Source organism: Micropterus dolomieu, linkage group LG17, assembly GCF_021292245.1.
Source record: "Micropterus dolomieu isolate WLL.071019.BEF.003 ecotype Adirondacks linkage group LG17, ASM2129224v1, whole genome shotgun sequence".
NCBI classification, from domain to species: domain Eukaryota; kingdom Metazoa; phylum Chordata; class Actinopteri; order Centrarchiformes; family Centrarchidae; genus Micropterus; species Micropterus dolomieu.
Genome location: NC_060166.1, coordinates 26,800,206 through 26,814,694, shown reverse-complemented (window position 1 = coordinate 26,814,694; position 14,489 = coordinate 26,800,206). Strand labels below are relative to the sequence as shown.

The window sequence follows — 14,489 nt, the reverse complement described above, 5'->3', positions numbered from 1 at the left end:
AACGTCTTCCATTTGAGGATTATGGAGGCCACTGTGCTCTTAGGAACCTTAAGTGCAGCAGAAATTTTTTTGTAACCATGGCCAGATCTGTGCCTTGCTACAATTCTGTCTCTGAGCTCTTCAGGCAGTTCCTTTGACCTCATGATTCTCATTTGCTCTGACATGCACTGTGAGCTGTAAGGTCTTATATAGACAGGTGTGTGGCTTTCCTAATCAAGTCCAATCAGTATAATCAAACACAGCTGGACTCAAATGAAGGTGTAGAACCATCTCAAGGATGATCAGAAGAAATAGACAGCACCTGAGTTAAATATGAGTGTCACGGCAAAGGGTCTGAATACTTATGACCATGTGATATTTCAGTTTTTCTTTTTTAATAAATTTGCAAAAATTTCTACATTTCTGTTTTTTTCTGTCAAGATGGGGTGCTGAGTGTACATTACTGAGAAATAAAATGAACTTTTTTGATTTTTGGAAAATGGCTGCAATGAAACAAAGAGTGAAAAATTTAAAGGGGTCTGAATACTTTCCGTACCCACTGTAAATGGAAAGGCAATCTCTGAGGCTCAAGGAAAAGATTATTATTCAGAATGTCTTTGGATTGTTATTCGGAAAAGGTGACGGGAGGTTAACGTACCTGCTGGCTGCAGTGGAGTCTTTGACCTTCTTGCCCTCTAAAGAGGCCAAGTGCTGCTCCAGAGCTTCAAGAAGGCTACTGGGAGCCTGTCGTGACAGAAAACACAAAGTCAGCACGTTCCTGGGACACAGAAAATGTAGGCTCTATGGACATCAAGACCATTAGGACAGTGGTGGGCAACCAACATAGAGCAGAATACACTACACACCATGAAATACACCACACCACTAAAGCCAAAGTCTAGACAGCCAATTTATGTCATTGATTAAGAGGTTAAATTTTGTAAACTATCAATGTTGGGCTATTAGTTACCTGCCACTGATCAATGACTGCATTCCAGCCAAAAAGCTACTTTGGATGAGAGTATCTGTGTGGGATGACGTACTACACCACGGCACGTTCAACAACCCTGGGCGTTGTTGAATTGGCCGTGTCTAAACACAATGGGGCAGCCATTTTTCAGTAGATGAGCTACACTGGTTTACAGATCTATAACGTGACCAGAGTGAACAGAATTTACCACAGCGAGCATTTTTTCCTTCAACTGTTTTTTTTCACCACGATGTAGGAGACAGAGTCAGAGCAGAGGCATGCAAAAAGACAACACTGAAGCAAGTCACAGACATAGAAGAAGAGTGAAATGATAGTACTTACACAAACTGTGAACTGAAGTGGAAAGATAAGGGGAAAATACAGAATATAAAGGTGGTGACAGTCAGAGGGGAATGCATTTTTAGCTGCAGTTCTCCGGGATAAAATATTTATGCAAGACTGGTCTCCATAGCGCAACAGTAAGTGTGGTTTCTTTTTAATGAGGAAACATCCAACTGTCACTGTGCACATTTACAGAGTGGGTGGCAATTACAGTGATTAACTAGTGAGGGCAACACCTTTATTTACTGTAGAAAGAAGGAGAAGAAGTAGGGAAGGGTAAGAGGGAAGGTAAGAAGAAGAAGAAGAAGAAGAAACAACAGGAGAAGACCACCGCCTCCTCTGGCAAACATGCGCTTGAGAAGGAAACCATGCAATCGTGTCTTATTTTAAAGGACATTTGTGTCGGGTGTACTATACTCTAACAGGACAAAGACAACGCTGATGAAAAAAGAGCATTTAGAGCTGGAAATAAGAGAAGGAAAGCAAGAAAAGACAGAAAACCTGTGTTTTTACCTGTGATAGGTCTGGAATGTCCCCTCGATCAATACCCACTTGCTGTTAGACGAGAAATAAAATCAAAGTTAGAAACCTGTCGCTGCAGCATTATCACACACACACACACACACACAGAGTTGTGTGCCGCTGACCCACTGAAGGATTCCATTCATGACAGTAGCTGTTATCACTTACCTCCGCTACTTTGAGGAACTCCGATATCCGGGTCATTCGGGTGAGAAACTTCTTGTAAATGTCCAAACCTTCTTTACACTGAGTCTTCTTCATGTCAAAGTATTTCTCTGTTTGGTGAAAGGAAAATTGGAATGACCAACCACAAAAATTTAGGGACATTAAGGGAATTAACTGAAGACAAAGAGAAGGTTTGACAGAGAAAGTGGTTTTACCAAGCAGGTTGATAATGCCTTCATTATACGCAGCAAAGAGCCTGATGGAGTCTTTGAAGAGAAGCATGAAGGCTGCATTGATGACTCCATTAGTCAGCTCGTTGGCATTGACCTGAGGTAAAGCAATCAGCCATTTATCTTACAGCTTCTTCACAGCACTTTTGAGGACACAGAAAAACTATGCCTGTACATGTGAACTAAGACAATGCATCTCACTTTGTCTGCAGCGGCCTCAGTGCAATCCGCACACTCCAGATGAGCAGCTTTTTACCGCACAAGCTGCAGAGCTACGGGAGGCTTCACCTTTAACTCACATTGAAATCGAGGAGGGCATCCATCTGGTTCTGAATAATGGGGATAGTCTTGAGCAGCTTCTCTGTATTCATGGTCCTCATCACGCCGTCCACTCTGTGTGGACACGTGGAGAGTCGGAGCAGGAGAGGGAAGATGGAGGGGAGACAGAGATGGATGAGTAAGCAGTAAAGCTCCTAAAACACGATTACAGACTTATTATTATTATTTTTTTTTTTTACACAAGACAGTAGGGCTGCAACTGACAATTATTTTCATTATTGATTAATCTCAAGATTATTTCTTTATCGTTTAGTCTTTAAAATCCCAGAAAATAGTGTAAAGGGCTTGCTATAATTTCCCACAGAGCAAGGTGACGTCTTCAAACGTCTTGTTTTGATAATTTTCATAATTTGATTATCAAAATTTAAATTATTCATTTTCTGTTGATTGATTAATCGACTAATTGCTGCAGCTCTAATTGATTTTCTTTGGGATTTTGTTTCACGGATTTGGATGTATATATTTTTTGCAATGAGAGGTTATTTTAAATGTAACACAATTAGTCCATCTACAGAAAACAGTCAACAATTTGATAACAAAAACATTTGCTCTTTCCGGCTTCTCAAAATTTTGCTCTCTTTTAACTATCATTATAAACTGAATACCTTTGGTCGGTCAAACAAAACAAGTTATTTCAAGACATCAACTTAGTTCTGGGAAATTGTGATTGGTACAATTCACTAATTTCTGACATTTTTCAAACTAAACAATTCATTAAAAATACTCAAGATATTAATAAATAATGAACTTAATTTGTTGCAGAATTCCCATTTCACATATATATAAAAAGGGAAAAAAGATTTTTTTCAGTTTCACTTTTGTAGAAAACAGAAACAGAATACCGTTTTAAGTTCTTACCCGCGTTTAACTTTTGTGAAGTCAAAGGCAACCTGTCTGTATGAAACAGCTTTCTCATTCAGGTATCGACTATACCTCCTGATAAATGTGGACATGTCGTAACCTGCAACGTAAAACGGCAGCAACTTTTAAATAGGGATAAATTCAGAACGACTTACAACTGACATCAACAAGGGCCATGATCAAAATGTTACCTTGTAACCCACTTTTGTCCAAAAAATTACTGAGGTTGAATAGTGTATTCCTTGAAGCCAAGTATTGGACAAAACGCTGCAGGAAGAGGACAAATGGTTAAACACAACAACAACACAACACTATTAATCAGTAATACATTAACGCTCAAAAAATCTGTAAGGTTATTTAATTGTTTTGTAATTTCCGATGCAGTGCATCCAGTTTACGGTGTTGTTAAGAGGATCATCAAAACATAATATGCATAGTGTCTGCTGAAGAGTCTCACCTCATTGCCATAGACCATGAGGTGGTGTGTGGTGATGAGTGACTTAAACACAACCACCCAGCTGGTGTTGGTGGTCCTCTCAAACAGCGAGTCGGCCAGCTGGGGAATGTTCACATTCATCTCATTGGTGCAGTGAATCAAATCTGAAACAAAAAGACAATAAGTTCATGTAATAAATCAGTCAAAGTAAATACTATTAAGCTACCGAATGTGGCGATGTGTAATTGTCCAAGGCTGCAAAATAAATCCATCACAACTAAAAAAGCCAAACGGCTCTTCTCCAATATACCGTGAGTTATTCCTTAAATATTTTAAATGTCAAGGCTGAAGCAAAAATACCACACGTGGAAGGATGCTGCTAGGGCTGCAAGATATTTCAAAAGATAGATAGAGCTGAAATGATTAGTCAATTCATCAATTAGTCAATGGACAGAAAATGAATCTGGAACTATTTTGATCAATCGTTTAAGTAATTTTTTAAAAGCAAAAATGCCCCAAATTTACTTCTTCCAGCCTCTCCAACGTCAATATTTGCTGGATTTCTTAGCGTTCCTTAATGGTAAAATTAATTTATTGGGGTTTTTGGGCCGTTTGTCATATAAAACAAACTAGGAAATTAAAACACTATTTTCTGAAATTATTAATTGATAAATCAAAGAACATAATCAAGAGATGAATATATAATGAAAATAATTTTTATTATTGGGATACTGGTCATTATGTTGTGATACAGTGTGGGTTGAATGTTGTATCCTTCTGTTCTTTAAGGCTGATCTGAAGTTTAATAATCTGAGATGAAATCACCAAGTCACAGCCAAAATGTCATCGCACAATGGATTGTGAGGTGCTGCAACAATTAATCGAATAATCGATTAGCTGTCAACCCTTACATTAATCGCCAACTATTTTGATAATCTATTAATCAGTTTGAGTAATTTTTTTAAAGAAAATTATCTGATTTCAGCTTCTTAAAAGTAAATCTTTTCTGGTTTCTTTACTCCTGACAGTAAAGGGAATATATTTGGGTTGTGGAAAAAACAAGACAATTCGAAGACGTCTTCCTGGGCTTTGGGAAGATTGACATTTTTCACAATTTTCTGACATTCTATAGACTAAACAACTAATCGATCAATTTAGAAAATAACTGACAGGTTAATCGACAATGAAAATTATGGTTAGTTGCAACCCTAATTGTATTAATACCACAATATTGTGTATATGCTGCCTTGAGGTCTAAACTTAAGGTTTCAGCGTCAGACAGAGCATGCAGATTTGTCTCATGCACATACACATGTTCAAATTGTAAACTTTATTCAGACACGTTTGTAAGTCTGTTAAAACGTATTTACTCATTGATATTGTGAGTTCATTGTCAAACAGGTCTCGTGTTGAGACACCTGCTGTCTACTATTAATAAATTGAACCAAAGACGCCCAAACTAATTTATGGAAGTCTGAGTCAAAAACAGCCTCTGATGTGACTCATGCTTCTGTACTCCACAACAGGGTCACATGAGAGCAGTTTGTTCAGTTTGGTAACCTGTAAGCAGCATTAACCAATCCTAAAAGTTGCATCACAGACTGCTTCTCATTAATATAAAGTGGATAGTTATTCATAAATCTACAAATCTATCTACAAATGATATAAAGTCTAACCTTGAGAGCTGTTGGTCTGATTCAAAACATGACACTAAATTAGTGCTGAGAGGATTCTGTTGATTAACTCGACAGTCAATATGATATTATATTTATTCATTCCACAGTTTTACCTCCCTACACTTTGGCCTGGTATGCCAAAGCATATAACCCTGGTAGAAAACACTAACAAGAGTTTGATTTAGTCTAAAGAGTTATGTTAACCCAACATGTGAAATATGCGTAACCACTGAATGTTAAATTAAACCTGGGCCTGACCTCTCTGTAGAGATCCTTTCCAGACGCTTAGAACAACAATCTGAGCCTGTCAGTAGCAAAACACGCACTTTAGTAGACGTACTTTTGACAAACACAATTGCCCCTAAGGATTACGTTCAGGCGATGTACTGGACAAATTCCAAAACTTCATAGTTTTTGTACTAATAGTTTATGTTTACCCCCAAAACTTTAATAAATAGGGCCCAAGTTCAAAAATATTGCAATTACCCTTTTACTCCTTTATTTTAGAATCACCAAAATTTGCTAAAATATAACTGCAGACATTACCTCAGTGTCTGTAATGGTAGCTACAGCCCTGGCTATGGGAGCTTGTGGGAGCTATTTTTCACTTCAGTCTGACATTTTATACTCTAAATCCATGTTTCCCAAAATGGGTCGCCCATTTTTAGTGGATAAAAAATTCTTAACAATGTTACAATATGTGAATGAGCGTTCTTTATTGCTACACTTGTCTGTTCAGCTATGGTTCAGCTCAGATGCTGTGTGAGGTTTTCTCTCTCTCTTCTCTCTAACCTGATCTTCTGTCCACATTCATACAGAATTGTTGTCTGTAGTCTGTGATCCTATGATGTCTAAAATAAAGTACAAGGACAAGTTTATAGATGCTTCAATTTGTAATATGTGGGGAAGTGCTCAGTAATGAGGGTTTTAAAATGAAAAAATGGACAGGTATCTCCAAACGAAACATTCGCTTTATCTGGGAAAGTCCAAACGTTTTTTTCTTTTCTTGGCCAAGAAGAATCCTTCAAGTGTTGTGTTGATTCAATCTTGCACAACATACTTGTGTGAATCTGGCATTTCGACTCTAGCATACCTGAAAAACCAATTCAGAAACAGACTAAATGCTCAGCATGACTTCAGAATGGCACTTTCAAAAACTGAGCCCAAAGTAAAGATCAGAAGGTGGAAAACTTCAACCAGCCAAGTAATTCACATTAAATTCAGGTCATGTCAAAAGACATGTTGGTGATGACGGGAGGGCTTAAGAAAATAAGAGTAGAGAAAAGGGTGAGACACAGAAAGGAGAATAAACCATTGTTGTTTTGGTTTACTTTAAAAAGAAAATAAATACATTTTCTACACATGGTTTGTTTTGCCATTTATCTGTAGTTTGTAAATGTAGTATTTTTGTAAATTTGGGTCCCAGGGAGACACCAGCTTTCTCTTTTGGGTCTTGAGCTGAAAAGGTTTGTGAACCAGTGTTCTAAATGATTAATCAACAATGAAAATAATTATTAGTAGCAGCCACACACTAGATATCTGAATTTTGATAATGTAATTATTCTATTCAAACTTCTCTGAGTAAAATGGGGCAACACTATGTTAAACAAGGAAGTTTTCTACATAAAATTTGCACATTAAAAACAGTAAATCATAATCTTGTAGTGCCAATGACAAATGGATTTTGTTAATGGCAAAAAAACATCCTTGTACCAAACCAACATAAAGTGCAGGGCATTAAGAAATTAACCATACATGTTCTTTCCCACTTCCTCTGCTCATATGTTCATCCATGTGCTGGTTGAATGATGTTAGTCAAAGCAGCTCGAGCCCCTCAGTGCTAATGACCCTGCCATTCACAGCAATGATCAGTCTGACGGGGTAATTGGGCCTCTCTTTCTGTCCTATATTTGACTTTTCAAAAGGCGGGGGACTTAAAGTAGGACAGGATAACCTTCCAGAGAAGCAGCAGCCGCAGCAGTTAGCATGGGTGGTTGAACTGCTCAGAGAAGAAGATGACGGTGAGGAGTTGAGCAAGGAGGAGGAGGAGGAGGAGGAGGAGGATACACTGAGAGCACTGTCATGTTATAATCAGCCGGCTAAATATTCACAGTGGCTGAAATGAATGATTTCTAGATGTATTAGGATAACAGTCATGACAGCGCATGATGTTGCTATAGAGTGTGTTGCAAAATACAGCTGTTAGTTTAAAAAAAGAACACCATTAAGGCTCGGTTACATGGTGGGAATCGATATATAAATCTCAATTCAGGATAAATATGTTTAAAAATAAATAATAAAAATTCCATTTGTTAGTCTTTCATTTGCTTGAAATGATAATTTTAGAGATTATTTTGTGAAATAACATACTAGAGTAAGATCACAGTGTCATGACACGGCTCTAAAGTTGATATAACAGTATTGTTATAATATTGATGTATCACATGGATTATGTGTAGAGCTGGGTATCAAACCTCAATACTGTTTTGGTACAGACCAAAATGTGTTTGTAGCACTGATCATCAAAAATGACCAAGAATCAAAAAGCTGTAAATGTAATGTTCGGAGCAGTAAATGTCCACAGTCACCATCGTCTTTTCTAAATGGTAACACATTTCTACTAAATGACAGCAGATCTAATCTAACACCATTACTGGCTAACGTCAAATGTATATTGTTATACTGTGGAGAATAATGCAGCTGAATGACTTCACTTCTGAAAAACTGTACCACTCTCTGTTCAACACCAGTCACATTCTGAAATCTACAGCAGAACCCAATTTATGTTTCTATTTCATTCATAAAACATTCATTTAAAACAACATGTTACTGGCAAATATAAATGTATATTAGATTGTACTGTGCCTGGAATAATGGAATTATACATGACTTTTCTTTGTTTTGATATCGGCCAATGTCCGCCTTGCTCTCTAAATATCGGCATTGGCCATTCCATATTGGTCAACCATTATTGTTTTGCTACTGGTACCAACGTCATTATTCAGGTACAAATGTCAAATCTTTGCTTGTTCCAGCTTTTAAAATCTGAGGTCTCTCTTTGTCTTGTGTGATAGTAAACTCTTTAGGTTTTGGACAACAAGCATTTTGAAGACATCAACTTTGATCGACAAAGTATTTTGACTATTAAAACATTTAAATAAGCAATAGTTGCAGCCATAGAAACAGTGTTTATAACACTCATTTACTGCCTGGCCCTTATCACGCACAAGTCTGAAAATCAACTCATTTACTTCAATTTTGTTTCACTGCCAACCAAATTACCGTCAAGTATAATAGCCCTCTGAGTCTTGAGGCTGATAATGAGTTGAATGATTGATTTGAAATAGATTTTGCTCATTTTAGAAAAATGTTGTTGTGTTTAGACAACATTCAAGAAGTTTGGCTTCTCTTGTTAAATGAAAAAAGTAAAACAACAAGTTTATATTTCTCACAGTAAGGTAATCAAACAGGACCAAAACTCATGTATCGTATCAGCACTAATATCAAAGCACTTCAAGTCGTATTCAGCCATAATTGTACACTTGCCCATCTCTTTTTCTCCTCTCATTTACAGTATTGTCATCTCTCTACGGTCAACTCTATACTAAAAGGCATAACATGGTCATAAATACTTATATTATACATTAACAATTTACACAAAAAGAATTACTGTCAAAAGGGGACATGAGAAAACATTAAGCTGACGTCAAGACTCCATCTAAAATTATAAAAACAAACTTGCTGCTGTGTGCCTCCTCCTGACTGTCATCATCCAGCCTCCTTTGTGTTTCAACATAAAACAAGAGGACACTGTATTATTATCTATTATCTATGAGCTCTCTGTTCTGTGTGTGTGCTGAGACATGTCAGTCACGATGACCCAACAAATCGTCACCCTGCCAACTTTCACTCATCTCACCTCAGGTGAGTTGCCTGAGCAGCACAACAGGTGTGGTAACTGCAACTTTCAACTTTTTGAGCCAAAACATTCACGAAAGAAGTAACCACCAGTTAGGAAATCTGATTGTTGCTCCATTTCACTCTACAGACCATTACAATGAGTCGGGAGTCTGAGATCCAACATGCACCTTTTTCCTGGACTGTTTCTAAACTCTTATGATGACGCAGGGCCTTCATAAAAACACTTTCATTACTGCCATCATGCATTTGCAAGTGCAGATCGATATGCATAAAATCTACCACTGCATCTCTAAGGACAGACAGACAGACAGACAGTGACTTCTCCTGACTGTGAGTTCATCAGACTAATGTTCACACCAGGATTTAAGCGCTTATGCTTATGTCAGGGTACATCCAGGAGTCTGTTTGATGTCCTGGGTAAGGGGAAGGAAACTTCTCATTCCTCGCACCTCACAAACCTCTGCCACAAGCTGGGATTTCTGCACCTCAGTGTGTGTGACGCACCATGTCTGACCCCACCATGAGAAACACCACGTAACCCCACTGTGTAGCCTGAGCTGAAACACACACCTGTCCTGCTGCAGGTGCACCAAGATGGGAGATGAAATTCGATCGCAAGCATTCCTGTAAATGTTAACTCTGGGCCTGTGAGTGCGGGGGGGGGGCACACTTGCTCAGAGTGGTTTATAAAAAAGGCTTTCCTATAGCCTACCAGTCAAATGTATCCTATTTGTTGCTATGTAGGCTAAACATTCAAGCCATAAACTAGTGAGTACATTTGAGACAGACAAGAGAGCAGACTGAACAAAGCTAGACAAGCTAGTTTGATAGTAATATGGGAAAAAATGAGAATAAACTCATCTGTAGGCATTAATAAAGCCTGCTACATCTTTAAAACCCTCTTATTTATGTATAGCACTGTGTCAACAAGGCCTGGCCTCGATGTTAAAACAATATAATCTCCCATGACATGAACAAGCAGTAGCATATAGCCTATCCTGAGGCTTTGAGGCCTTGCAGCTCCTCCATCGCCATAACTCCGGTAAAGCGGCGTTTCGCCGAGGGGATATTTAACTTGAACACTCGTGCACTGCTTTAAATAAGATACTCACAATCCAAATGTTTCTTTTTCGGGCCCATGACTTCGTGAGTGGTGGCCTTGCATACTGTTTTCGACACGGCGGATCCCGTTACACTGTGCTGGGCTGCAGTTATCCGGTCGGTAATGCTCTGCCCCGACATCTTCGGCTCCCTCAAATGCAACAAAAAGACTTTGAAAATGTAAGCCTCGTCTGGGGTTTCTCTTCGGATAATGAGCTTTGAAAAAATAAAATAAATCCTCCACCTCCTCCGCAACCTTGCCGGACCCCCCTTTTTTCCCCACCTTGGTGTAAATAAAAAAAAATCAAAACCAGGCTATAGCAGACGCGGACCAGGGGAGGGCGGAATAAAGAGAAGCGGAATCTGACAACAATCAAAAAATGTTATTGTTTATTTTTTGTTGCGCCGCTCGGCTCCGTCCAAATTCATTCAGATCTCAGAGATGCCGTGACTGCAGGGTCCTCGCGCTGACTCATCCGACCCGGGTCTCTGTCTCGCTCGCATCCCGATGTGGCACACCGGATCCCTGCGTCTCTCCTCCTGCCTGCCTCCGCCGCTCCGCCAGTCGTCGCCGCTCCTCCTCCTCCTGCCGCTGCCGCCGCTGCTAGGCTTTAAAAAGCGCTACGAAAGAAAACAGACCACAGAGGCGAGGGGGAAATGGCGGGCCTGCCCTGCGCTGCTCACCCCTGTAGCCTACTCACCACCCCGCCCTGCAGACCCTGAATCAGATCTTACACAGCCCGCTGTGGTGCAGGTGTACACCAACTGACCGCAGTCCAGCTGGTGAGGAAAAAACCCACAACCGCTCAATCACAGGAGCGCCAGAGGCCTCCTTGTATTGATTGAGGAGTGGACATGGGGAAGTAAGAGCAGGTTGCAACAGGCCTGACAGAGTGAAGGAATCAGCCACAAGACCTTTTAGGATGTTTTTATCCCCTACAGGGCATTATTTTACTTTATGTGATTTCACATCACTGTAATGGACTGCAACAAAGAGTTTTGATATTTGTACAGTCCAAATTTTTACATTTTCACCAAAAAGAAACTGACTTTAAAATGTCTATAAAGCAGATATTTGACATGTTTACGGCCTTGTCTCCTTACAGAAGCGGCCTATTCAAACTGGTAGTTTCTTTACACCCTAAGTTTAAAAAAACAACAACCCCTGTAACACTAAAATATCTGTACTATACTGTATCTGTCATTGAAAACAGCTTAATAAAACAGAGTCAGATTCCTTGTTTGTGTACTTAGCCAAAAAAGCTGATTATGATTCTGGTGTGAAAATATTCCAGGGAAAACACACTTTTACACAGAAAACTGGGAGAAATGATTTAGTGGAAATATGTTGTTTGGAGTCTTTGAAACAACTAAATATAAATTATCCTGGTGATTCTGCACATTTTAGTCTATGATGATGAAAAAGAGTAAAGAAATTACACAATCATGTGTCAGGCTTCTCAGGGGACACTATATTGAGACTTCTTACACAAATGCGTCTGTAAGATATAAACAAGACTAACATTTACTGTAATATCATTTATACAATCCAACAGATATCAGGAGTTGGTTGTGTTACCATAAGGTAACATTTTTTCAGACTGTGTGGAAAATATGCCAGATGTTCTCTAGGTTTGTGAGTTTGTTTGCCTTTCATATTTAATTCTGTGATAATATGCATTCAAGAGAAAATTCACAGAGAAAACAGAAAATCCGCCTACATTTTGAAACAACTAACCAGACCTCTCCTGATGAGGCTACACAGAGACATTTTATTCTATGACAATAGAAAAGTGTAAAGAATTAAACAAGCTGTTTTTTAATTAACTAGAAATTCAGGTGAGTATTCTCCTTATGCATATAAGATGTAGGCTTAATCTATTAGTGTTCCTCCTATGTATGTATGTATGTATGTATGTATGTATGTATGTGTGTGTGTGTATATATACATACATATATATACACACACACAACACACACACACACACACACACATATATAAAAATATATTTATACTGATAGATACGGTAATACAATTCACTGAAGGCCACATTTTCATCAGACAGTAATTTCACTAATTTCCTTTGTTTCCTTTAATTATATAGGGGCTTTATAATCCTTATGATCAAAGGAAAATACACCCTTAGATTTAGTAAAATACTAAATAGTACCAGATTGAAGCTATACACAGAGTTTATGGTCCATTAGGACAGAAAACATACAGGTCTCTAGTCTTAATTAACTGTGAAGTTCTGGGTGTATAGCAATGCTTTGTATGCAAAAGGTTCACATAGTACAACATGAGGCAAGAGCAAGAAGCTAAAACTAAGCAGAGGTATTTTAAACTGTAATGAAAAATATATTTTACTGGACACAAGAATTTTTTTTTACTGGGGAAGAATTAGGCAGATCTTTCAGTGTAAAAATACTCTGTTATAAGTAACAGAGTAAGTAAGTAAAAGTATTAGCATCAACTTCATAAAGTACCAAAGTAAAAGTACTCATTATACAGAATGGCCCATTTCAGAATCATTTATATGATGGATTATAATTCTTGATGTATTAATGTGTAAGCATCACTTTAATGTGGTAGCATCAAAGTGGAGCCAACTACTTTATATACTGCTGGGTAATTTAACTTGTAAAAATAAATCATCATTTATTAGTTGATTATATTTTGTTTTAATAATTGGAATCGGCAAAGTAACTTGTAACTGGAGGCTGCAGCTGTCATGCAGTGTGCCACAGTGAGCACAGGGGGGCATCACAGTGCCACAATTATCTCCAAACACTAAATCTGCCATGTTGCTCGCATAACTTCGTATCAGCCCAACTTGTCACACTTAATGTTTGAAGGAAACTGACTCTCAAGCACAGAATTACGACTGTGACAGTGTATTGCACATAATCCAATCAAACATTAAAGTTTTGAAGTGAAAACCTTACTCCTTCCTTTGAGTTTTCATCGTAATTTCAATTTTAAACTTTATTTTTCTGCTTAAATATTTATATAATCCAAATTCAGTATTACATCCTATCATCTAACTTATGCAAAGTATTGCTAGACACATTATCTGTTAACTTTAAAAAACAACACATGAGATATTAGCCTGACCCTTTAGCTTCATAAATAGTCAGAAAATAATGAAATAATGAAATTAATTTACATTTTTATTAGAAAACAAGCAGAGAAATCTGCATTATTCTCTATCTAATCTTGAATTCCTCAGTCCAGGTGTGTGCATGTGGATATATGAAATGTATGAAACACAAAATAGAACAGTTTGTTCTCAGTGATATCATTGACAAGGTCATGTTAAAAGAAAAGCACTGCTCCTCACATGTTGTTCTCTCAGGGTTGGGTTTCATACATAAACAATAAGGCAGCCTGCTGCTTTCCCTTTTCACCAGAGGATTTTTACACATTTTTCCTGCCCAACAAAAGATGCAGACCAAGGCCTGGAAAACATCTTACTTGAAATAAAATTGGTTTATTTATTTTCATTTTCAACAGAAATCTCTTACGAGAAACAAACTCAAAATTGTGCATTATAAATTAAATTATTATTATTTTATGTTTCACATTTTTTCATATCTTTGTAGTCTCTACTACAAGTATCATCAGTGGCAACAAATAAACAAACCTCTTTACTCAAGAACATTGTAAAATTGGTAGGTTTAAAAAATGGGGTTTGCTTTACAGTAAGGATTACTTACTGAGGAATAAATCACAGCACAGCCTTTGATGAAGGCTTCACTTTCCCACCTGTGTTAAAACTGGAGTGTCAGATTACCGCTGCATCTCACAGGTTTTGTGATGCAGCCCAGATTGATGTCTGTTTGTTGAGTCTGGATGTTTCGGGTGGATCAGATAGCGACAGCTCTATCAGGAAGATCTAAGCGTGGCGGTTGGTCCAGCGCCATAAAAAGTCTCTGAGCACAGCGAC

At 38.1% G+C, this 14,489-nt stretch overlaps 1 protein-coding gene across 14 annotated transcripts in view; it reads right to left on the bottom strand.

Moving 5' to 3' along the window:
* Positions 1-11,423, bottom strand: part of picalmb (phosphatidylinositol binding clathrin assembly protein b) — a 21,496-nt gene extending 10,073 nt beyond the window's left edge. For 5 of the 14 annotated variants that reach the window (XR_006828719.1, XR_006828720.1, XM_046073285.1 and 2 more), the window contains exons 1-9: positions 10,554-11,422; positions 3,866-4,008; positions 3,600-3,675; positions 3,406-3,508; positions 2,508-2,601; positions 2,194-2,305; positions 1,982-2,088; positions 1,805-1,846; positions 638-723 (exon numbers count right to left, since the gene is read on the bottom strand). Coding sequence is in view for 12 of the 14 variants with exons in the window: in XM_046073285.1 (XP_045929241.1) it covers positions 638-723; positions 1,805-1,846; positions 1,982-2,088; positions 2,194-2,305; positions 2,508-2,601; positions 3,406-3,508; positions 3,600-3,675; positions 3,866-4,008; positions 10,554-10,683 (893 nt within the window). In the remaining 2 variants the exon portion in view is untranslated. Of the gene's footprint in view, positions 1-637; positions 724-1,804; positions 1,847-1,981; positions 2,089-2,193; positions 2,306-2,507; positions 2,602-3,405; positions 3,509-3,599; positions 3,676-3,865; positions 4,009-10,553 lie in introns of all 14 variants that reach the window. The other 9 variants (XM_046073291.1, XM_046073290.1, XM_046073293.1 and 6 more) reach the window with 5 other exon arrangements.
* Between the last annotated feature and the right edge of the window lie 3,066 nt (positions 11,424-14,489).